This window comes from Carassius auratus, chromosome 25 (genome assembly GCF_003368295.1).
Source record: "Carassius auratus strain Wakin chromosome 25, ASM336829v1, whole genome shotgun sequence".
In the NCBI taxonomy this organism is placed as follows: domain Eukaryota; kingdom Metazoa; phylum Chordata; class Actinopteri; order Cypriniformes; family Cyprinidae; genus Carassius; species Carassius auratus.
In genome coordinates, this window is record NC_039267.1 from 5,356,921 (window position 1) to 5,383,109 (window position 26,189).

The window sequence follows — 26,189 nt, forward strand, 5'->3', positions numbered from 1 at the left end:
GTGGCGCGTCCAAAGCACGAGGTAATCAGCATCAGTGACAGGCCAACACAAACGATGACACAAACGAGCCACTTGCCACCTCCAGACGTCCTCTTCTCCTCTACCAGCATAGAAGCGCCAATCAGGACTGAACGCACTGCCTACACGTTCCTCAAGCATCTACGTTGCCAAACCCTGTTAATATCCATCAACATAAAAGGGAGACGCCACCTCTTTCAGAAATGTAAAATGAAAGTAATGCTCTCCTTGGCTGCGGCTTACATACACTGGAACTGATTACCAGTGATTTGTCACCGCTGGCAGGTCTCCGCCATCCTGCTTTCACTTCAGACCACAATAGTGTCTCTAAATTATCCAACGTACTGGTATTTTTAAAGAATGATGTTTACTTGCAAGTATCAAAAGTGAAAATGCTACTGGTGGACTTTCTCTATTCAAAATAATAATTTCTAATATAAAAATGCTTGATAAAAACACCTTTTTGTTGTGCACGGCTGGGCAGAGAGGCATTATCACCTGTGTGAATTGCATAAGGTAGATCAGAAGAGGCCTTGTCTTGAATATTCATGTTTTGCTTATTCATGCCAGCAGGGCACACGAATGATCTCGGGGGAAGATGGAGTCATAGGAGCTTGTTTAATATTTCCCTTTTGTTTGGCGTGGAAATTATAGAAAATTAAGCAAACACAGAGTCGTTAAATTTCGATCGACACGCTCGCTTGTGAATTCAAATATTCATAATGAATTAAAAAAAAAGGGTCATTTCATATTCCCTTTTTAATAAGGACTGAGTTAAGGCTTAAATTAATATACAAAGACGTGGGTTGTGCAATGTCCGATGGCTAATAATAATCAATATCAATAGGCAACATTGATTGTCAGTTTGAAAACTGGTATTCATCCCACAATAATTTCCTTTCTTAATAAATAAATAAATGAAGCATGGGCACATAGAGGGAAAAACAGAGGCACTTTCAAAAATCATTTTGTTCTTGTAACTAAACAATTCAGTTCATATATAAATAATAAGTTGACAGAACTCCAGAGCAAATGGGGACGTAGGCTTGAGTCAAGTCTGTTAAAAATTGTATTGCATGCTACCAACAGCTAGAAATCTCCCTCTTGCTCAGTTATGTCATGTGTGAATGTTCTGCACTGAAAAATGCATTCTTCTACATCTAGTGTAAAAACAGTTCTACACACCAGCACACATGACCACCCACACATGCATGCTTGAATCTTTAAGAATGCAGAGGTTCGTTTCAGCTTAGAATAATCACGTCAGCCGCCGTCTACGGCCAAATGGACACACCGTGGAATTCAAATCAATTTCATGTAAAATACACAGGTTTCAGCTTCATTTGAATAAGCATGCAAGTATAACGCAACGCCTCACTCTTCAAAGGCATCTCATTATAGTGCTTTTGTTGAAAAAAAATATGAAAGTTTTGGCTTGTAATTTATTAATCCTTCTCTTTTTGTGCTTACAAATTCCTCGTTTTTTTCTGTTGCTGCAGTGCAGTGGATTTTGTGATGAAATGTTTTCCATAACGGTAGAAAAAATAAGATCAAATATGTTAAATTATTCACATTTTGGGTTTAAGCCACTGCTGGCCTGTAACAATAGCCTATGCTCCAAAAAATAATTATGCAGCTCACATTCAAAACTGTCACAAACACTCCACTGAATACTTGTTTGGTTTCACAAAAGAGATGTTAGGAGTTAAACAACTATGACAAAAAAAATTTAACGAAGCCCAAAGTATACTTTGCGTTTTTGTATGTGTACACGTGTATACTTGAAAACATACAGTAGCCTTTCAAAGTATACTCCATTTGATGTTGTGCGCGAACACTGATGGTCAACACATGCAATCATCCATGTCCAGTGTCTACTCTATTTTTCCCCATAGTTTATGACCGATAACAAATACTTGTGAACTCTTTTAAACCAAAACTGTTCTGTCCAGTCCCCTCTAGCTCACAAGCTCTTGTCAATTCAGCCGTCTGTTGTTGTTGTAGTCTTTGCTATTTTGTTGATGTTGTTCCATCTCTTTAGTTTAGTTTTCTACTGTCAAACAATGGCCCGGGACAGTGTTGCCACCTCGTGGGAAAACAGATTACTGCAAAACAAATTCAACGTGCATGTGCGAATTGTGCCTACAAAAATTGGTTGTTGAACGGACTATTCTGATGACGAAATGTGCATACAAGTAAAAGTGAAGCATACTTTGGGATGAAAAGTGACATAACTCCAGTACTCGAGAGGTGCTAAAATTGCGGTGGCATTTAACCACATGTTGGGTAGCCTCTGATCTACAGGGTTCTCTTAATAATGTCATTTGAGAAAGTAATAAATAAATAAATCAGTCTAGTAATCAACTATAAACAAATGTAGATAAATAATTGTAAAAATATACATTTTGTTATTTTTTTTTTACTCTGTTATTGATTCATTTACTGTATGTTCATGATTAAATGAGTAACCTGATTGTTTACATTGATGTTACAAATAAAGTACTTGTGTAGAGTATGTTTAAGGTCTTAAACTCCAATCAATTGTCATCTCAAGCTTCTATTTCCAGTCAAATCTGAAACAGAAAAGCATTGTCTGATAGTAGTATGTGCACCAGCAATCTGTCTACGTCTACATTTGGGTTACAACACCACACTTCAATTTGCCTAGGCAATAAAGACTTACAGTTTCATTAGGAGCATCACGTGTTCCTGACATGAAGCTGTCGCTTCACATTTACGACTAGCGGAGGTTCTGTTCTGGTGGGTTAACTGGGGTTGCTGGGTATTCATTTGGCTCTTTTGATGCAAACAGAACAGGCTAACATCTAGATAATAATTTCTTCTCATCTCAGCAGTAATACTGATCCCTGTCTTAACATGTGGAGATGAAAGCGACGCTAAATGTGCAAGTGTTGTTGCTACCTGCTAATTCCTGACACTCATCTGCTAAGTCCAAGTAGCATCAAAACAACTAGTAGGACAAGGATTAAACTCTTATTTTGCCCTCAAATGAAATGCAACCTAAGCTCCATCTGTCATTTGGGAAATGACAGTTTTATCATATATTTACACTCCTACATTCGGCTTTTGCCTGGCAATCACTGGATCAGTGTTTAGTCCCGGGAAGTTCTATATGAGTTGAGGGGGATAAAGTGAAGTGCTTCGCTTACTCATAGCACTCAGTGTTATCTTGCCCGGACAGCATGGCTGTAATACTGGCTTATGTCTGGCTGCATAAAAATTTAAACATACGTGGCAATGCTATTGTACAGTTCAGGTGATTTTGCCAGCCGAGGACAGAGCATTTTGTGAGGCCTGCAGTTTTTTTCCAGATATACCTCACTGTGTCTTAATTTGGCCCTAAGCAAGAGTTGGCACATGAACAGAGCTTCCTAAGGCCAAAAATGGGCCACACTCAATGTAAAACATGAGGCAATGGCCACATGCGGAGGAAAATTATGAATAAATAACACCTGATCTATCACTTCAAGTCATTTCTGATACAAAAAATAAATAAAGCAGAATTTGCTTCACTATGGTGTCTTGTTTTAGGAGAACTCTCACTTTAACATCACAACTTTATTGTCATTGTTTATTGTTTGCCAACTTCAAGTATGAAGTCATTGAGTTTCTTGCTAACTTTTCCGTCCACATTACTTGAAGGGGTATTAATAGTGTGTATTCTTCCAGGATCCATACTAAATTATATTGTTAGAGTTTTGCAGGTCTGAAAGAATTAGCAGGCCACCCTGGAGCAAAAGCAACTGAGAAGTTCTTCTTCCTGCCTGGTTATAATGAGCATTGCATTTTTAACATTAATTTGGTCCCACCAAAGAGAGAGAGAGGGGAACATATTCACATTGTCATTTAATTTTATGATTTCTTATGACCCATCTATGACCTCCATGGTTTAATTGACAAGTTTTCACCAGTAAAATAACAGGGCCTTTTCAAATTAGCTCTTGAATTTGGGACCAGGAAAAGCACAGCATGCTCCAAAACTGCGGGAGAGTAATTGAGTAAAACGACAAGGTTTGATCAAAACCGAGGGTGCCTATTACGGAAAGTGTCGGCTTACAGTTAAATCTGGTAGAAAGGCGCACACAGTGAAAAGCATAGACTGGTGGACTCTACTACATACTCAATACTACATGCCCAAAAAACACAATCAAACATAAAATCATTCACATCACTAATGTAGACTACAGTGCTTAAATCAACTAATGGGGAAAAAAATTAAAAAGAAAATAAGCAAATAAAGAAATAAATTAATTAAAAACAAATTAATAAAAAAAAATCAAATAAATAAAATGACCAAACAAGCCAATTAATTAAACAAACAAATAAATAATAATAATAAACAAAAATGTGCAAAAAAAACTACATATAATTAAAAACAAATGAATAATTTTATATTAAAAATAAATTCCTAAATTGAAAAACAAAAATAACCAAAATTAGACAAACTAATACAAACAAACAACAAAAGAAAACAAAAAAATTATAATAAACAAATAAGCAAATAAATAAGAACAATAATAAACCAAAATAAATACAATTATAAAAAACAAGTCAATAAAATCAAATAAAAAGCAAACATAAAAAAAGCTAATAAAAATTAAGTAAAATAAACAGTTTATTTAAATAAACAAATTAAACAAAAGAAACAACATTATATATTTTATAGTATATATTTTATATAAATAAACAAATAAACCAAACAAACAGGGTGTGCCACAGGGCTCAGTTCTAGGGCCCTATTATTTAATATTTATATTATGCCCCTTGGACAAATTATTTGCCACCAAAGTTTTCATTACCATTGCTATGTTGACTATATTCAGATATATACTGCTTGCTGACCAGACTGCATATCTATCGTCATATGTCAACAAGTTAAAGACCTGGCTTAACTCCAATTCTTTCAGTTTAAACTTGACAAACAAAAACCTTACTTGTCAGTCTCGACTGTAACACAAAAAAACATCTAATGCTCCCAGATTTGATCTTGATGCAACATCAATTATTCTATCTGCCTCTGTCAAAAATGTAAGTATCATTCTTGACTCCTCACTAAACCTAAGTGCCTATATTAGTAGACTCTTTTAGGCTGCATTTTTTTCCAACATCACTGTATCGCCAAACTCCATTCCTTCATCAGCCCAAAACATGCTGATTCACCAGAGGCTTCTGCTATATTTGATTGTTTGCTATATTTGACAGTTTAAACTTCTATTGTGATTTGGAATTGCACAGGTCTTGGACTTGGCTTTAATATAAACTAAACATATTAACCAACCAACAAATACATAAAGACCACATTTCCCTGCATTTGTAGAATGTTAGAGAATATACTGGCACATGCAGGATGCATCCACTTGGCTTAATCCATTTATTAGAATTATCATTCACGAGATATCATGTTTGCTTTCCATACATCAGCATGGTAGCCACGTCCAGAAGGGGAACAGATGCTACGTAATGAATCTGCATTAAATCCGCAAGAGTATTTATTAATACGGGTCATCGAAGAATGCCTGGTGGAATTTAGTCATAAGCTGCCGGACTGTGCTTTCCATCTGTTTACACCATTTCACCACACTTCCGAGTAGCTTCTTCTCCATCAGACAGCTGAGAAAGCCAGTGAGATGAGTGGTGAAGCATCTTCAACAGATAGCACATAAAAGGTCAGTTTGCTTATGAATAAATTCTTCCAGATGTTTACATTTTGTATCGTAGTTCTGACTGGCTGTGTGCAAGTGTGACGCTCAGCGAGCCATTTCTCAAGTCCTTTACACTCATATGTCCTAACAGTGATGATAATTACAACCCTCAAATACCTGCTGACACAGCACCAGCCACATCGAAGACAACTAATACAAGCAGTTTATTAAACACACCTCCGCTTCTGGATTCATTGACCTGTGAAATTGTCATTGCCTCAACTTATGAAAGATGACGCTTCCTTGACCTCTTATGTCATGAGTCACCTTATGAACAATAAACAGGAGCTGCATAAAATGGCACGCTTGAATAACTACTGGTGTTCTTGCCAAACAATAGGGAGATTCATGAAAAAGGACGTCTGACTCATAAATTATTTTTAATTAAATCCTTTTTAATGGATCAGTTCACAAAACCAGTCTGAAAGATTCATCTGAATTATTTGATTTGGTAATTTATTGGAATAGGATTTGACTGTTATGGCAAAAAGCTAATTACAATAATGGCTGAGTAGCAGAAATGTTACAAATAAGTGTACTGAAAATATGTTTATGATTTGACTTCATAAAGGTTTAATCAACATGACTGAATGAACGAGTGAATGAATGAATGAACGAACAAACGAATGAATGAATGAATGAACAAACAAACCATTATATTTTTATCTTTTTGTTTTTGTTGAAATAACATTAACTGAAATGTGTATAAAATGAAAATGTAAAACATTTGAATTTCACCTATTGCTAAATTTGTACTAAATAACTAAAACTTAAAATAAAATAAAAAATTATACAAATAATAGAAATTACAAAATACATAAAATACAACACTCTTAAAAATAATTTAATAAAATATTTATAAAATATAACCATAAATATTGGTATTAGTATGAATAAAATATTTTATATACTATCATAAAAATTATTAATAAAACTAAAACAATTACAAATAAATAAAAAGCAAATAAATTAATTGCAAAAACAAATGAAATGAACAAACAACCCAAATACCCAAACAAAATAAACACTAATAAAAATGATATATGAGATATAGATATATATATATATATATATATATATATATATATATATATATATATATATATATATATATATATATATATATATATATTTAAACAACAACTAAACAAAACCAAATAAACAAGAACAAATAACTGAATGGACTAAATAAATAAATACATTTATACTTTAACTACTATGTATTTACGAGCTGAATCATGGATGCAACAAAAAGAACTGACACATAAAACTACAATAGATAGCCTAACTAATAAAATTTAATAAGGCTAATAAAAAGCAATGAACAGTATTATGCATTTGAAAGCATTTAATGTGCAATGCCAGGTTATTAGGGACAACATGATGAGGTAATTATGTAACCTGTACTTAAAAAAATATATAAAACCTTTAAAAACTGATTCACAGGAATAAATCAGACTTCCAATCACTACAAGGAGGGTGTTAAATGGAGGCCGGGGGCTGGTGACAAGGGCCTTGAGATTGGACCCAAGACCCCTTTTCCATCTCATCATGTCCCATCCATTGTGACTGATCAACTGCCCCAGGATACAATGTGTTACGTGGGCCTGGTTTGCTGGACTCTGGTGTAAACTAAATGGATGGAGCTGCCAGCACAATCCTAATCTTTGAGCCAACAGCAGGGCCCACAGCCTCTGGCAGCCAGACAAGAAAAAAAAATGGACAGTTCAACCCAAACGAAATACACACTCTTCTTTTAGAATGGGGATGACTTGAATCAAAATAAGGTAAAAGGTATCTTGCATACCATCCAATCATAAAGCATCTCTCCAAGCATGAAAAGTTACATGCCGGTCGGTATCTTCGGTCAATTTCATCATCCTCCTTGTCTTTTTCCCCTCAATGACAAATGGACCATGCTGTGCTCTCTCGCAAAGATAAGCTCAGAATAGTATTCGCTCATCATCTTTTTCTGTCAGCTTTGATTCGGCCGATGCCTCACTGCGTGCTTTGAAATTTCCCTGTCTTCAAGCAATATCAAGTGTGAACTTTTGTAGAAGCAAACCTATATTCCTCCACATAAAAGTGCAAAACATAATCATCTTTTCTTCATACTGCATCTAAAAAAACACCCAATCCAACAGGGAACAAATGAATCACCTTGAAGTGTACTGGAAGGTGATTTGTTCACTAAGCACAAGCTCAAAACGTGTATGTCGTGGTACTCTCGTGAACGCGCATCAAAGACTGACACGGAAGAGAAAAAATTGTTGAATAAAGTTGTTATTTTTGCTAATATTGAACCACTGATGTCACATGGACCGTTTTAACAATGTCCTTACTACCTCACTGGGCCTAGACCGTGGTAGTTCTCTCGCTGTCTATGTAGGGTCAACGCTCTTTAATTTGTGTTCTGAAGACGAACAAAGGTCTTACAGGTTTTGAATAACATGAGGGCAATTAATATCAGAATTTTCATTTTTGATGCGATCATCATACATGATTGTGAATTATCCCTTGGGTCCCGTATCCCATTTTTGGCAGAGTTCACCAAAATGAAAATTCTGATATTGTTTACTTACCCTCTTTTCCAGGCATATGCCATTGGAACTGGAGCTTTCAAGCTTTAAAAAAGAACCAAAATTATGCTTCCCATTCCATTTCCATGTCTTCTAAGTCTGAAGTCATATAAAACCTTTGGATGAGAAACAAACTGATATGTCTGTGATGATTAGTCAGTGGAAATCTCAGCAACTGTCTTTGATCTTCATTGTGTATTCATTCAGAAAGTTAAATAGGTTTAAAATAACACTGATGGATAAGTTCACCCAAAAACAAAACGTTGCTGAAAATGTATTCACCATCAGGCCATCTAAAATGCAGATTAGTTAGTTTTAAACCAATGGATTTTTCTGCAGTGAATGGGTGCCGTCAGAATGGGAGTTCAAACTTGAATTTTGATGCAAGAGGACATCAGGGGGTGTTTTCACAGGAGGAAGCATTATTATAGATTATGGACTTGCATTGTGGCTAGAAGTGGTGGTATAAAGTTTAAACCTTAAGGGGGGGGGGGGGGGGGGGGTGAAATGCTATTTCATGCATAATGAGTTTTTTACACTGTTAAAGAGTTGGATTCCCATGCTAAACATGGACAAAGTTTCAACAATTAAGTTGTACGTTTGAAGGTACAACTTTGGAACAAAAATACTCCTTCCGGTTTGTCACAAGTTTCGGAAAGTTTTTTTCGAGTATGGCTTTGTGTGACGTTAGATGTAGTGGAATTTCCTTATATGGGTCCTAATGGCACTTCTGCCCGGAAGAGCGCGCGCTCCCGTAGAGCAGAGCACAGACATTCACTGATCAGAGCGAGAGACCAAAATGTCACAAAAGAAGTGTGTTTTTGGTTGCCAGGGCAAGACAACCCTGCACAGATTACCAAAAAAAAAAAAAAAAACAGCATTAAGGGACCAGTGGATGGAGTTTATTTTTACAGAGCATCAACGGAGTTGTGCAAGTGTTTTTGTTTGTTCCCTGCATTTCGAAGATGCTTGTTTTACGAACAAGGCCCAGTTTGACGCCATATTTGCATATCGTTTATTTCTTAAGGTTGATGCAATCCCAACGAAAAAGGGTCAGGATTGTGTGTTGGAACCGCATGCGGTGAGTAAAACTGCTTCAAATATCTGTGTTGTTAACTTAGCTATCGGCGCGAAAACAACATGCAATGTTGGCATCAAACTGCACTTTCCACATGTACAGCTTAAAAAAAATAAAAAAAGGACGACAAAGTGGAACTTAGTCATTTTCCAAAAGCGCTAAGCAAATATAGATATACAGTTTCAATACATACCACATAGAGATGTCCTGCTGTAGTCGTTGCTGATGCTGATCTTGTTAAATTTCAGCCTGATTCTGGATCATAAATATACGGCTGAATCTGACTGTTAGCCATGGTTTGTTTTGGATGATGGTTTTTTCCTCACGGTAATGTCACAGCTTCCAAACGCTCTCAACGCAAAAGCCTACTCGCGCTCGTGATTCTTTAGCTCCGCCCACACGTCATGCCTCCAGACGCTCGTGTTTTTCCGGGAAAAAATGGTACAGACTATCTTTCTCTTATAAATATAATAAAACTAAAGACTTTTTGGAGTTATGAAGGATGCAGTACTACTCTATATGTACTCAAGATTAACAGGATATTGAGTGAAAACAAGCATTTCACCCCCCCTTTAATGATGAATTTGTTTCTTACAGAGCTTTTCACTTCACAATACATTAAATGATGGACTGGAGAGGTATGGGTTATTTGTGGATTATTGTGATGTTTCTATCAGCTGTAACTCTTATTCTGATGGCACTCATTCACTGCTGAGGATCCATTGGTGAGAAAAAATGAAGAAACAAAGTCATCTACATCTTTGATGGCCAGAGTGAGTACATTTTAAGCAAATGTTATTTTTTGGGGTGCACTGTTGCTTTGATTTGGTGGGTTTGTGTCTGAACATAGTTATGGAACCAGTTGTACCCAAAGAGGACTTCACAATTCACTGCACGGGGCAACAGCGCTTTCCTCATTCGTCAGATTAACCAACATTTCGACCTGGCTTTCTGCATCTTTAATAACTAACACAGCTGCTTCCATGGAAGCCATTAGAATCTCATCGACATATTTTCTGTGGTAACCATAGATAATCAATAGTCCAGATTTATGGTCGCTTAGAAAAAAAATAATCAACATACATCAGCGCTTTGATAATAGGGGACGGTTGGTTTCAGATCCAAGTGTAGAACACAAATGGATAGATTATAAAGCAGAAGGTCAGACGCTCGATACGGATCAAGCATCGCTCCCTGGAGATATTGCACTTCAAGGTGTTGGTTACGTTTAATTTACCTTGTGCGGCATGGATAGTGACATCTTTGTCTAAATAAATCAGCTGGGGTCTGTTCTCGTGTTCCTTCATCCGAATGGGCTAGTGGATGATCTTTACGCCTCTGGTTTCGACCACCACAGCTCCAGAAAAGCAGTTAGATAGATGTCCTCAGGTCACAGCCATTCGTTCCTCTTCATTTGTGCATGACCTCTCCATCCCGCTCTATTTTATACCCTTTCATCGTGTGTTTCTCTTTTAGGGTGACATCCAGCAGCTTATAAACATGAGAGCTCACCGTGAGGGATTACCACACAATGAACGCCTCCACATGTGAAAAATGTGGCTGTTCAGTGGCCTGTAGGCCTGTCTGATGAGTTACGCCTCATGCTGGTCAATATCAAAAGGCTATTGATTGTTGACTCACATTATGGCTTCTTATAGTCTTTTAAAACTACAAATAAGGGCTAAAACCAACAGAAAACGCTCTTCAAAAACACCATAATAAATGAAAGTGGACTGAGCCTAAACAGTGGTGATGGTTATTTTCTAGTCAGTGAAAAAGAAAATAAATGAACATAAATGAACTGTAACCAAAAGAAATACATTTTCTGGACCAATGCAAGCACTATCATATAATCTATCCATAATGCTTTCAAGATAAATGAATGTTTAAAATCTTTCAAAATGTTTCATACAAAAGCCTGTTTCCATCTCAGGGAAAAGTAATACTAATAAATCCTTATTTATTTTCATTTTAATCCATTTAATTCTCATAACTGTGACTTATTTTCTTGCCATTAAGACTTCATATTTATAAAACAGAATTTTTTTTATGATTTATATTATTATAAATGTGATTTCATACACTGCAATTCAAAGGTTTGGAGTCGATCAGATTTTGCCTCTTTTGCAAATCTATACTTGTTTGATCAAAACTAAAGCAAAACAGCAATATTTTTGCAAATGTAAATAATTTTGGCAGTCATTATTCTAGTCTTCAGTGTCACACAATGCTTTAGAAATTATTCTAATAATGCTGATTTAGTGATCAGGAAACATTTCTTATTATTATCAATGTTGAAAACTGTTTTTTATAAATATAAATTGATTTTAATTAATAGATTTGATGATCCAAACCATATTTAACAACAACATTTTAAGATAGGTTCTTCTGTTACATAATACTTTCTTTACAGTACATTTTCCATGCTTGAAAAATTCTGATCTTTCAGATCATTTTTTAAATACTGAATGGTAGTTTATATGACAATGCTACTGGTTACCTTTTGCTGCTTTAATTTCTTGAAATTATGACTTCATATCTCAACTTTCTTATATTTGTGAATATCACAATATCACCCTATATCTTAAAGTTGAGACCATTTTAAATGTAAAAATTTGTCAAATTACAAACTTCTAATTTTGTAAATGTCCATTACCCTTTTCCCCTGAGAACTATATCATTGTAACCATAATAGGGTGCTTAAAATTAAAGTAATGTATAACTTGACAAAATATTGTCTACATTTAAATGACATTTTACCAAGACAAAAACTGACAACTAAAAAGAAACTGTACAAATTAACACCGTGTGGCCATCATCTGCACCAAAACCAAGCACCTCAGAGGAAGAAGAAGAAGAGGAGGAGTTGAAGATGGTGGGGGCTTGGCTGTGGTCACTGTTAGCCCGACGGAATGATGAACAGCACGGGACGATAACCATTTGTCTTCTACCCGTCTGCCTCCAGCCCATAGGGGCTTCCACAATACGTCACTGTTGCATGCTGGACCGCCCCCATGCATCAAAACATTTTAATACAGCTCAGCCCATTTCCAACCATCAGGATTGGGATCGCAGACAGGAAGTTGAACCCGAACTGTGTTCACCTCATGTGCGTCATGGTATGAATCAATCCACGCTTTGGTGCCTTTTCACACAGCGTTATGTACCATGAAACGATCACGGCACTCCCATCGAGAACAAACATTGCACAAACCGTCTCATTGTGAGATGTTTTCGACCATTCTGTTGTTTTCTTTATCCCGTCTAGGGAAAAACATTCGAATGAAAGGAAAAAACAAACAACAAGGCCGAAAATGAGTGGCTGAAGGCTTTAGAAAACAGGCCGATAGAACAGATGGGGAGTGTGCTGGAGATTACAGTGATTGTTTAAACAAAAACTGTTTCCAGTTTTCCAGAGGGACAGCCGGGAAACAAATCCTTGTTAGGAGGGATTACTTCGGTTGGTTTTTGTTTTGGTGTTAGGGATGAAGGCCAGCGGGAAACTCTGCGGAGAGGGTAAATGCTATGAATTTTCTATCATACGACCTTAACCTAGGTCTAGCTAGGTAGATATTAAAGGAGACACATTATGCCCCTTTTTACAATATGTAATATAAGACTCTGGTTTCCCAGAATGTGCCTGTGAAGTTTCAGCTCAAAATTCCCCACAGATCATTTATTATATTATTTATAAAATGCCTATATTGAATGGAAGCAGAAACACGCTGTTTTTCGTGCATGTCTCTGTCAATGCAAACGAGCTGCTGCTCCCCGCTCCCTTTTCCAGAATAGAGCTGCACCATTACAGCTTGTACCTGCTAAAAAGCATCTTGCGTCTGTTGTATATCGCGCTGAAATCATGCAATTTAAACAATATTAGTTTAAACTTCTTATATACGGTTTTCTGAGTGCACACGTACAGATGTACAGACCCTTGCAACGTCACTAGGGGAGTGAAATCTGACGCACTCGTTTTTACAGAAGCTTGCAGAAAATGGCTTACCAAAACAAAATTAATCTTTTTCAAATTTCCTTGGTTGGAAGATGCACCGGGACCCGATTATAGTATTTAAATCCTGGAAAAGTCTGATTTTCATATTATGTGACCTTTAATGAATGGAGGGAAATAGCGAGTAAAGTAGAGCAAGTGCAAGCCCACTTTCTCCTCAGAATGATAAACTTACAATATAAGACATTCCACTTCCTTTTCTGCAGCAGGTGCCCTGTTAGTCCGGGCAGCCAAAAACTTGAGAATAAAGCCAGAATCTGCGTCAGCACCAGCAGCTGAACAGGGTCAGGCTATCTCAAATTTCCTGTCTGCGGAGGGGCAAGGATACTTCACGCCCCAAGACTTCAACAGCCAGAGAAAGCGTACCCTGCCGGGGCCAAATATTTCAGCGTGTCTCTCGCTTTACGGCGCTGAATCATTTCCATTGACATGACAGTATTGTACTCTGGGTCCCTGACAGGGGTAAATAATATTCCGGCCGGGTTATTTCATTACCTGAAAGCTGTCACCGGAGAGTTCCTGAGTGTCAGCAACAGGCAGAAAGTTGCAGAAGTGAATTAGTGCTCGGTGTGGCACTGGGCACAGCTGAAACTGACTCACCTCATCATGGTCACCGAGTACATTTGGGCATAGGCAAGACAAGAATAACTTGTATAATGGATGGCAAGTTACTTCAGACTGAACAGAACATGAGGTTTTGGTGGCACTTTATGGAGCCGCATACAATTACTAGTTATAAACAATTGTCTTGTGAATTCTGATTTGCCACAAGACAAAAGAAAGTGACACAAGAATAACACATTTCTTTCAGAAATAATCCATGCAAGGTTTTAGTTCATAAGAATTTAGAGTCAAGCTATTGTAAAACAATGATGTAGCTTAGCTCAATTACATTAAATGGACATTTGTATTATTATGGCCACTTATGCACTATAGCTTATGTGAGTTCCATGTAATATTTCGAGCATTTGAGTCCTGGTAAATGTTTTTAAAAGGACAATACTGATTTTTTTTTTTTTTACTGAGATCAACGAGAATGGAAATATGTAGATTTTTTTTTTATATTTTTACATTTTGTTATATTGAAACATAAAAAAGTAAAATAAAAGCATAAAAATAAGTAAATATTAATTAGTAATAATATAAAAATAAAATACAAATATACAATTTATATATATACCACTGCAATAATAATAATAATAATAATGATAATAATAATAAGTTTAAAAATAAGTCTAAATTGAAAATATTAAAAAGTAAAATATAAAAAAATACATATTAAAATACAAATATGTATATATATATATATATATATATAATATATATATATATATGTATGTATGTATATATATTAGGGCTGTCAAATGATTAAAATTTTTAATCAAATTAATCAGAATTTTCAGTGGATTAATCATGATTAATCACTATTCGCAATTACACCTGAATCCTAACCATTTTTTTTTTCTGAAATGCATACCAAAAGATAAATAACAGGACACAGATACATAATTTTCATGTATTGATTCATCAATATGTGGTTCTTTTTTTCTGAATTTCAAAAGTTTAACCTTTACTTAGATCAAATTTACCTGAACACTATCAAACCATGCCATTTTACTACAGATAGTGTAAGAGTGGTTAAATATAGCCACATATCTATGAAATTATGCATAGAGAAACTCGAAAGAATGAACTCAGAAACACAAACATGCGCCCTCTGCACTCTGGGCACTCTTGTTTTTGGGAGGTGTTCATTTGCTCTGCCACAATACTTTAGGATCGATATTTTCACGTTCTGAAGGCTTCAAGTGCCAGTAAAAACCAAGTAAAAATGCATATGCTTTTCCAAACAGCTGTAATTTTCGCTGCATTGCATGTAGGCGTTCTGCGCAGTGTGAAACACAGGACGCTATAACAGGAAGAAGCTCCAGCGTATCAACTACCAAAGTCGTCTCTGTTTATCGAGCTTGGCATGAATGTATTTGAGAGTAACTGGGGTAAAACCTTAAGCTTCTTCTGTGTTTTCGTCACAACGCTCGCCGCTGTTTTCTTACTATCTTGAGAATTCAGAGATCGACGAGACTTTCCTGACCTGAATAATTTGTCACACTGGGCATGCGTGAAATGCGTTAAAAGATTTGACGTAATTAACGACAAACAACTAATTGACGTCGTTAACGCTATATTTTTGACAGCCCTAATATATATATATGTTCATATTTTAAAATTAATTAATTAAAAATATACACACAAATATATATAAAAAAAAATCAGACTGGTCTGGAATAATAGAAAAAGACAAAACAAGGTATCATCATTGTTATGCTAAACTGTAAAAATACACAAAATATCACTTCAAATGGTGACCAGATCTAACTGTTGTAGGCCTACTGTATAATGCAGATAAGTAAACAATAATTCTAAAATAAAATAAAAACACTATTTCCCACTTCAGGTCTTGATTAGATGGTTGACTTTATACTCAAGTAGATAAAACATTCAGAATGCACACCCAAGTTGTAAAACTCTCTACACACAATAAGAGGTGCCAGATCAACCAATCACAATCTAGAATCTACTCACCAAGCTCATTTCGTAAACAAACGTTGCACAAGCACAGAGAGTCATGTCATCTTCTCGAAGCCAATATTCTGGAACATGCCATGGGGATAACACAAAACACTCAAAAGCTTTGGCATGTGCAGCTCGCACGCACAAAAGAGACCATTACCTCTAAAACCCTCCTTACAGGCCGCTGAAAAGCCTTTAAAGTTCCCTCGACTCTCCAAACCAAAATTATACATCACAGTCTTCGAGTTTCCACTAGTAACAGTGGTCAAACAAATTCAATTTCAGGCATAATTAAACTTCATCTTGCATCTGAACTAACAAAGCATGATTTACTACTTGTTTGTTGGTCTGTTTTACAGTCTTTATTCAAGCAAACAATCCCATCGCGTTCTTATCCAGCACCATATCTGGGTTGTTAGCCCACACAAGCATTGGCGGCTTATGAAAGACCTCATCTAGTTATTCGCCACGGTAAGAGAAAGCACTGGCAGATCCCCTCTCAACTGTGCTGAGCACAGCCTGATCCTTGCCAGATGTTGAGCCGATGATTTATGCGAATTGCCCTAAATGATTGCAATGTGCCAAGCTGACGCTGGCCTGGGGAATAGGTGTGGAATACTTGTCAAATATGTCCAATAATCATTGAATCAGATACGACTGTCCTCTCCGGTGAATGCAAAATACTTGGCTGTGGGAAATTAAGGTAGAAATAAAATGTTTGCTTTGTGGCCTAGCAAAAATATTTTAATTTGTGTTCTGATAAGAATTAATGACAGATTTTTATTTTGGATGAACTATCCCTTTAAGTCTAGATTTATACCAGTGGGCCAATGAATTTATCAATGCTTCATGTTTACCACTCCAGCTTTTAGTACAGTATGAGCAGGAACACTGGGAAACGACGCTGCAGGCTATGTGCAGCTGATGTGCAATTTGTATGGGAGTTCATGATGTCGGAAACCCAATTCTATTTGACATTACAGAGAGACGCTTTTTACAACAGCCTTGTGATGAATACACCCAGAGATGAAAACATTAACCTTATAAGGCCTGAGTCTGTTCACACCTCTTGTTTTGTCCCATGCTAAACCAGAGCATGAAGTGAGCTCTGTAATCTCAATCCCCCAATGTGTCGCTAACCAAGATAACACCAGACGCCAAACTGCTGTCTGTCACAAGTCACATCCGCTTATTTCTCCTTGTCCCTGCAGTCATTGTCCCGAATTGTCTTTTTCAAATTTCAACAAGAGAATCTCACAGATGTGTGTATGCTACATGCTATATAAACAGCACCAAGAGAGCTTAACTTCACACCTTTTCTCTGCAAACTAAAGAAATATATAAAATATGCAAACTTTAAAACATTTAATATTAATACATTGTAAAACTAGCCACAAAACAATAGCTGCATTGTAACATTGAGGTAATGGCTGCTGGAAGTTCAGCTTTGGCATCGCAGGAACTGACATGTTAAAATACATTAAAACAGAAAACTGTTATTGGAAAATGTAATCATTTCATAATATTCGCATCTCCCAACTGTTGCAGTCAACAAAATGATGAACGGATTGTCCTTTTCCAATTTCAACAAAAAAAAAATCACATAGATATCTACGTGAATGCTAATGCAACATGCTAGATAAACAGCACTGAGAGATAAACCCACAAACTTTTTAACAGCAAACTCAAAAAAATAAAAATAAATAAAAAATAAATTAAAAAAAAAGTTTGATTCTTCTTAAAAGTTCCTGTACACATTTTGGAAGTTTAAAATAAATATTGTAAAACTAGCCACAAACAATAGCTGCATTGTAACACTGAGGTAATGGCTGCTAGAAAATTAGATTTGCCATCACAGGAATAAATCCCATGTTAAAATACATTAAAACAGAAAACGGTTATTAGAAATTGTAATAATTTTACAATATTCGCATCTCTCAGTTGTTGCAGTCATTAAAAGATTGCTGAACAGGACGTCTTTTTCCAATTTCAACAAGTGAATCATACAAATCTCCAATGCTAATGCTACATGCTACATGAACATTGCAAAGAGCGCAAAACTTCACACCTTTTATTAGTTAACTCCAAACAAGTGTACATCTGCTGACTTCTCAATGGCTCCTGTATACATTTGAGAGGTTAAAAATAAACATACTGAAAAACTAACCACAAACAGTAGCTGCTTTGTGTGTTTCTGAAGTAAATAATAGCCTGTATATAATGCTAATTTTATATATATATATATATATATATATATATATATATATATATATATATATATATATATATATATATATATATATATATATATATATATATATATATATAAAGCAATAGTATTCTACATAAGTCAAAACTTTTTGTTATCTAATTTTACCAGTAAGCCACAAATATCAGTCAGAAATAATCATGATTTTGAAGTAATCATAATAATATTGTATCATCTAACAGTACTGTAAAAATGGCTTGTGCTAATAGCATTTCACAATGAATTCTGCTTTCACAGCTTCATAAACCCATTTTCCTCAGTGTTAAAATACGATTTATTGTGGACATAGGGTATCAGAAAACATCAGATCCCTTGACCTACGTTATGTATATTTCCCTTCGAAATTTCTAAAGTCTGTGATGAATTTGATAGAGCAAATGTGACCTTTTCACACATTGTCATTTCCATTTCAAAGGGCTTGCAACACCGCTGTATTTATATCTATGCAATACTGCATTACCATATAAATGAAACTGACGGAAGTACCCATATTTAGAAGACGTCCAATCTTAAAAGTGAGCTCTGCCACTTTCTAAGCGTGCGGTGGACTGTACGAAGGTGCATTTGTGAATTCCTTTGCTAAACTTCAAGCGTTTGAACACACACTAACAGTAAGAAATTGAATAAAACTACAAGGTTATTTATCTAAATACACAATGCACCTACATCACTTTAAATGTTGGCAGCGTGTTATTGAGGATGTGAGATCAGCGCTAAAGGCATCAAACACTCTCCCACGTACCTCAGACCTGTCACTAAACCACAAGCTGCCCTGAAACTGTAAATAAAGGCCCCCCACACTAATACCTTGAAGCTGAATCTCTGCTTTGTTGAAGTGAAATCTAAATTTGTCATGGTAATTTGTGAGGGCTTGTGGGAAAACAAACACTGAATGGGTTCAAAAAGAGTGCAGGATTGCATTGGTGCATGTGTTGTTGTGACATTTAAAGGGATAGTTCACCGCAAAATGAAAATTTATTTACTCGCCCTCATGTCATTCCAAACCTGTAGGACAAACCTGCATTTCTTCTGTGGAACAAAAAGGCAGATAGTTTGAAGAATGTTCTACTGTTTTTGTTTATTTATTATTTTTTTTCCCCACAAAATAAAGTCACCAGGGTGAGTGTATATACTTTGATTACAATTATTTCGGTTTGCGTCTCAACCCCATTACCTTCTAGTCTATAAAATTCCGAAAAACCATTCTGGGTATTGCACATTTATATTGGTTGCACATATTAGAAATCAATTTTGTGTTGACCAGGCCACCAAAAACAGTATCAGAATAATGGACAAAATCAAACTCTGGATCAGAACAAGGATATCTGAATCTTTATCTGATATCTAAATCGAATACTGAATAAAAATGTTATTGTTTTCCTTTTTTTAAATAATTTTATTATTGTGATTAAAAAGCGAGGTTTGCTTTAATAAAAAAAAAATGCAGTTCATTATGAAAAAAGTTGATTAGGAACAGAGCTGGGTATTAAAGCTGCGGTAGGGAACTTTTGACGCTCTAGCGGTTAATAAACAGAACTGCTTGTGTCTTGCGGAAGAACATTGTAGCCGGAACTACTTCTCTCTGTTTATGTCTATGAAGAATCACAAAGGTACTGGGTTACTCCGCCGCGGTATCCCCGAAGCAATCTAAAATAGTACGAATATAAACACTTAATATAGGTGCACCCTAGTGATTCAGGACAATTTAAAATGGATCCATGGTGTACTTGCTTATTATATACATTTTTCTACATTTTGAACACAAACAAAGTTACGGACTGCAGCTCTGATTGGTTATTTTTTACCGGGAGCGATGGAGTTTCTGCAAATGGCAATAGGACCACTGGGAGGAGCCAGAGGAGCTTGATTTTTTTTCACAGATTATCTGTCTCATATTCTACTGTCAGGACATAATGACAGGTTTAATAAATATGTAAAAAATATTTTTTACAAAAGTTCCCTACAGCACCTTTAACTGATTACATGTAATCTGAATTACATAATCTGATAGCAAATACTAAGTACTTTGTAATTAGATTAAACAAATTTTACCTAATATATTTACTTTGTATTCCTTCGCAAACCCCAAGTTTGGGAAAACCCTAACAACGAATGGAACATATTTTCTATTTTAAATATATTATCCTATATAAATCAAAAGTATTTAAGTCAAAAGTAATCTTAAAATAATTTAAAAGTAATCGAATTATATTACATAAAATTTGTAATATAATACACATTATATATAAAATGTCATTGTATATATATATATATATATATATATATATATATATATATATATATATATATATATATATATATATATATACAATGACATTTTATTCTAAAAGTAAAGAGCCATAAAAACAGTCAGCCATAATTTGAGGGATAAATAAAATAAAAAATAAAATAAAGAAGAAATTTAACTATGCCCCCGAACTCCTCATAAATACTATATAAAAAAAATAATAATTTAAAGTATAATCTTTATTTATTAAAAAAAGTCCTCAAACTATTTTCCTCATTAAACAACACTTACCAATATCAAGCAACACAGAATGAGCAAAAGTTCCTGTATTAAAGCACAAGAGTGAGGGAATTATAATTATTAATATAATTATTTTGTTAACTATCCTTTTAAGAGCTTGAACCTGTGATTCCAACTTAACGGGTCGAGTCTCTGTACTATTTATAGACGAGAGAGTTGGGGAAATAAGGCAGAGTTCACAAAAACCAATCTGGCTCTTCCACAGTTCCAGACTTGGAGCTTATAACTTCAGGAGATCATGTCTTTGCCATCCACGCTTGTTATGAGGTCACTGGAGGAATAAACCCTGGTTCTGATGAAAAGAGCAAGAGCGAGTCTCCTTTAACTGGCCGCCCACTGATCTACACCTCCATTCTCTGAGCATCCTCTCTAATACAGTTAGCATGCCTGATCAATAGCACCCCATACACAAGCTCCTGTACACATGACTGGAGATAAGGAAGAGGCCACGCAATGGAGGAGACCCCGGTCTCTCGGCGAGGAAATCAGGTCACCCTCGATTGTGAGAAAGCCGCGAGGAGAATCGATCATTCCCTGACTGTGAATAGAGCGTTGATAAGCCAGGGAGGAGAGCTCTTAAATAGGGATAGCCACAGAGTTGACCTCTGTATTGGTTTTACACATGTAAATAGTATCTAGCTGGGAACAGCAGGGGAGATATGGCGATATCCGGTGGGTTAAAGCTGGCATTCGTCTTTTTCATTTCAGCACTCAATTCCAAGGGCAAAAAAAGGTGACTGCCTTAATGTGTTGGACAAGATGGTGACTGAACTTTCAGACAGGAAGAAATAGCCTGCTTACAGATGCCCAAGGCAATCATGAATATTCTAGTGCCAAACGCAGGCACCTGCTACACTGATATTACACCGAGAGGTCATATATAACCTGCAGGCTGTGATGGAAAGATTTTTAGTTTAAAACAATATGATATGACCTGTCACTGAGAAAAACACAATCTATCTAAATACGATGTAATATATTAAACATATACATACATACATACATACATATATATATATATATATATATATATATATATGATAACTGATATTGATAAAATATAATACAAAATAATGCATATTAATAATACAATACTACAATTATTTGAATATATTGTTTATAATAAAATATTAAAAATGTTATAAAATTGTAAATAATTAATACAAATAATTACATATTTAAATATAATTTGTTTGTACATTTTAATTACTTATATTTATAATTTCCAGAAATATACTTTTTATATAAATCAGTCAACCATTAAGCATAAATTTTGTGTTGACCAATCCATCATAACTTATATTGACAGACGGACAGCTGGACAGACAGACAGATAGAACTAATATATATATACACATTTCTGAAAATAAACCTGAAATTTTAAACTTGAAACAAATTAATCCTGCCCCTCTGTTCTGTATATAAAGTTCAGAAAACTGGATGTTCCTACCATAGAAGTAAATCACATTTACAGCACCACTTTTATTCAAACACACAAAGGTCCCACATTTCTGTATTACAGCACATATTCAAAAACTGCGCGACAAAACGGAACACAAAGTTCTTTTGTTTTTGTTTTGGGTTTTTTTAAATCAACATTTTGAAAGTAATAAATGAAGACATTTGCACACTATGCATGTAAGCGTACATACTTGCCATTAATGACCCCGTCAGGGTTGAGCATGGGGATGATTTTGAAGATGTAGGCCTCTCTCAAGCTCTCGGCTACGGGATCACTGCTGCACAGGAACTCCAGCGTGCCCTTCAGTACCCAGCTGGCATTGCTCTCTCCTGGATGAACCCTTGCTGTCAGCACCACACATGGCCGGTTACCTAAAAAAACAACAAAAAAACAACAACATGAATATGAGGAAAAAAGCAAACCTGTGGAATAAGTAGCTTGTATTGTGGATTGCTCATGTTTTAAACAGGAGACAGCCACCAAATCAGTGTGATGCTTTGCTGTCATAACATTACACGGCAATTACGCCGAATCAGATTTTCAGTCGACGTCCCTTGACTCGTTTCATCTTGACGGGGAAATTACATCACCTTGCTGAGCAAGTTTACAAAGCCAAAAGAGATGGACAAAGCTTATCAAAAACACATTAAAATTTAATTTAGCTTGACTATTATGGCCTTGGCTGCCACCCCACAAAAGACGGCGGAAGGGGAGACTAATTTGTGTGATTCTGGTATTGATGATTTCATAATGAGTTTCTGCATGGCCTCTGTTTATGCGCTCTTTCACCAGCTCCATTTCATTTTCTGTATTTAATTGAATATGAATATGTCCATGCAATTAGGTGGGAGTGATTTTAATTATTATTATTTGTTTTATTTTATTTTTGGAGCTGTAAAATGAGATAATGCCATTATTGCAGCCTTTTGCCATAATAATGAATAGCATGTGTTTGTCATGAATAGCATGTGACCTACGATTCTGCATTCAGCTTAAGGGTCAGTGAGAAATACGAATGGTCAAAATGAAAATAAGAAAACTCTTTCAAAATAAGATCTCTGCATTTATGTAAGTTTAATACCTTATAGAAAAACTATTATTACATTTGTAGGAGAAGATTTTAATGGCTGTAAAAATGTCCATAATTTCCCTTTCAAAAATATTTATATCAAAAATATTATTATTCTTAATAGAAAGTTCACACAAATTCATATAATTTAACATGCAATAAATTGTATTTATACACAGAATTCGTAATTTTAATTTAATTTTTTTGTGTACATGAAACTTAAATTGTAACTTTGCCACAGTATATTACGGATGTAATGATATTTATATATTTATATAATATCAATTAACTTATAGGCTATTATTATATACTTGTATATTTTATATAATATATAATTTTGATTATATTTTATTAAGCCTGTCAGTCGATAAAATTTGAAATCTAATTCAATTTGACTGTGAAAATCCTCCCAAAAGATAATTTAAAGTCACTGTTGTGTTAAAATAAAAATATCAAGTAGGTAACTCACATAATTTTTTTTTAAATAATAATAATAATTATTATTATTATTTGATGAAATAATACTCTAAATAAGAAACTAAAACATCCAGCAGATTGCTGTAAATATCTTTATGAGTAAGCCGTTTAGCAATTCATTCATTTGATTTGTTCAAATGGCATTCAGGAATGAAGTAATTGGCTCTCTTTATGAATGGGCCACTGAGTCATTGGTTCAAGCGATTCATTCAAAACGTGGATTTATGCAGAAACAAATCAAATCAAGTCACCGTTATTTATATGGCACTTTTTAAAATGCGGATTGTGTCAAAGCAGCTTCACAGTATTAAACCAGGAAATAGTGTGTCAAAATAGTGTGACATTCACCAGCAGTTTAATTCTAGGTTGCAACAAAATCAGATTGTGCAGAGAACTCCGCTCAATCACCGCTGTGTTGCTCACAGATGCACAACAATTCTGCCTTTGTTTATAGGTGATATTTTTATTGGAACATTTTTTTAGCAAAAACATAATATTGTATCTAAAATATAACACTACTGAACTTTATTGGAGCATGATGTAGTTTCAGTGCTGAAAATAACTATACCATACCAAAACAATACTGAAAAAGCTAGGAATCCCTGACAAAAGTGTCCTAAAGATAAAATATGCTTGATAAGAATCACATCAGCTTGGTGCACGCAATCAATTCCCCTCAAGAGCCGACTGCTCCAGTACCGCAAAAACCTTAAATTCTAATTTAAATTCTAATTCAAGTCGGAATCAGAGATTTCAGGCCCTCAATGCGTTCAGCCGGTCTCCTGATGAAGTCCTTTCTGCAAACCCTCTGTCCACTCCACTTCATCTCTCCCTCCATCTGTCCTTCATCACACTCGCTCACTTATATTCCAGCACATCCATTTGTCACTACTCCATCCTACCAGTGAAAGAACGTTTTTGTGCAATAAACTACTGTTTCCATTGTACATCCAGCATCAAACTGCACTGCGCAAATAAGCTGAAGGAGCTATTTTCATCCGTCTGTGGAAAGAAACCTCCACATATCAATTCCATGTGTATTTTTGCCTTGATCCCATTTACACGTATACACCGCCCCAATCAAATATACGTTGTTTGCCACACACGCAATGTGAGTGTACAAAGATGTGGGAGTGCTTCGTGAAGCTACGAGAGAATAGATCTCTCTGCCGGTACCACACAAATCAGTCTTCCCACGCTCCCAGTGGGAAGAGTACAGCCCGATCCTTTAAGAGCTGGGCTTTCACTCCTTGTACGGAGGAGTCCTTGGCACACAGTCGACTTCAACCCAAACAGAATACAGAAAACAAAAACTATAAAGGAAAGAGGAAGATGAGAGGGCACAAAAACTCCTTTTTGTGTCTCTGTCTCTCCTGCTGCTTCGCAGCTATCGAAGCAAAAATACCTCCCACCGACATCGCCTAAAAACATGCTGGTTTATCTCCTTCCCATTTGTGTGTGTGCTTCTGAATGTGTTGTGTGTGTGTGTGTTAGGGTTTAAATAGCCAGGTTTTATGTGCCCCTGTTGAACGCCACTTAAGACGTTTAAAGGAAATGCTTTTGAAAGTAGGGCTTATAATACTGCACATTATGTGGAGAAAGAATACAGGTTTCATGGGTTCCCTGAGTATAGTTGATTTCCATAAAGATCCACTAGAGTATGAAATGTTTCCCAGTCGTCAGATTTATAAGAAGGTGGAAGTGGCATTCTTAGACTTAAGGACCGACCTAGACTTAGACTTGTACTTGAGTATCAGCATTCAGTTACAAAGAAATCTGATAAATGTTATACCCTTTAAAGTGTCCATAGATGTAGACCTCAGGCTTCCTGCTCATATTCATCTCAAACAATCTCAAAACTATAATTTTCAGTGACTTCACAATGTTGATGTATTTCATCAAAAATATCTTCATTTGTGTTTCGACGATGAACGAAGGTTTAGGGGTTTGGAAAGACAAAAGGGTGAGTAATGACAGAATTTTCATGTTTGGGTGAACTATGCCTTTTAGCTGGTAGCATTACACTTTAAAATGTCCGCATTATTTGCAGACCCACATTCAGACTGCAAAACTTCCATTTTACTTCTATTCTATTTTAGGTTTACATCAGTATGATGCTTATACTGTATTTTTCATGTGTATTACAGTAAAAAAAATGCTGCACATTTTTACTAAAAGGATAAAAGCGCACACTAGTATGTAATTAATTAGTTATTTATTTATTTATTTGTTTCTTTGGCTTAATTTCAGCAATATTTTTGCAATAAGGAGTTCTGCACACTTTCAATTCTTACAGGCATCAAACTAAACTTAAATAGACACATAGACCCAGAAAGACATGTCCTGTAGAACCAAACATAAACCCAGACTTACAGACTGACTTACA

General features: G+C 35.5%; 1 protein-coding gene across 3 annotated transcripts in view; it reads right to left on the reverse strand.

Annotated features, from left to right (window-relative positions):
* LOC113043076 (cytosolic carboxypeptidase 4-like) overlaps window positions 1-26,189 on the reverse strand; it is a 200,452-nt gene that overhangs the window by 50,443 nt on the left and 123,820 nt on the right. For all 3 annotated transcript variants that reach the window (XM_026202202.1, XM_026202203.1, XM_026202201.1), the window contains exon 19: window positions 22,448-22,628. In XM_026202202.1, the coding sequence (XP_026057987.1) occupies window positions 22,448-22,628 (181 nt within the window). The remainder of the gene's footprint in view (window positions 1-22,447; window positions 22,629-26,189) is intronic.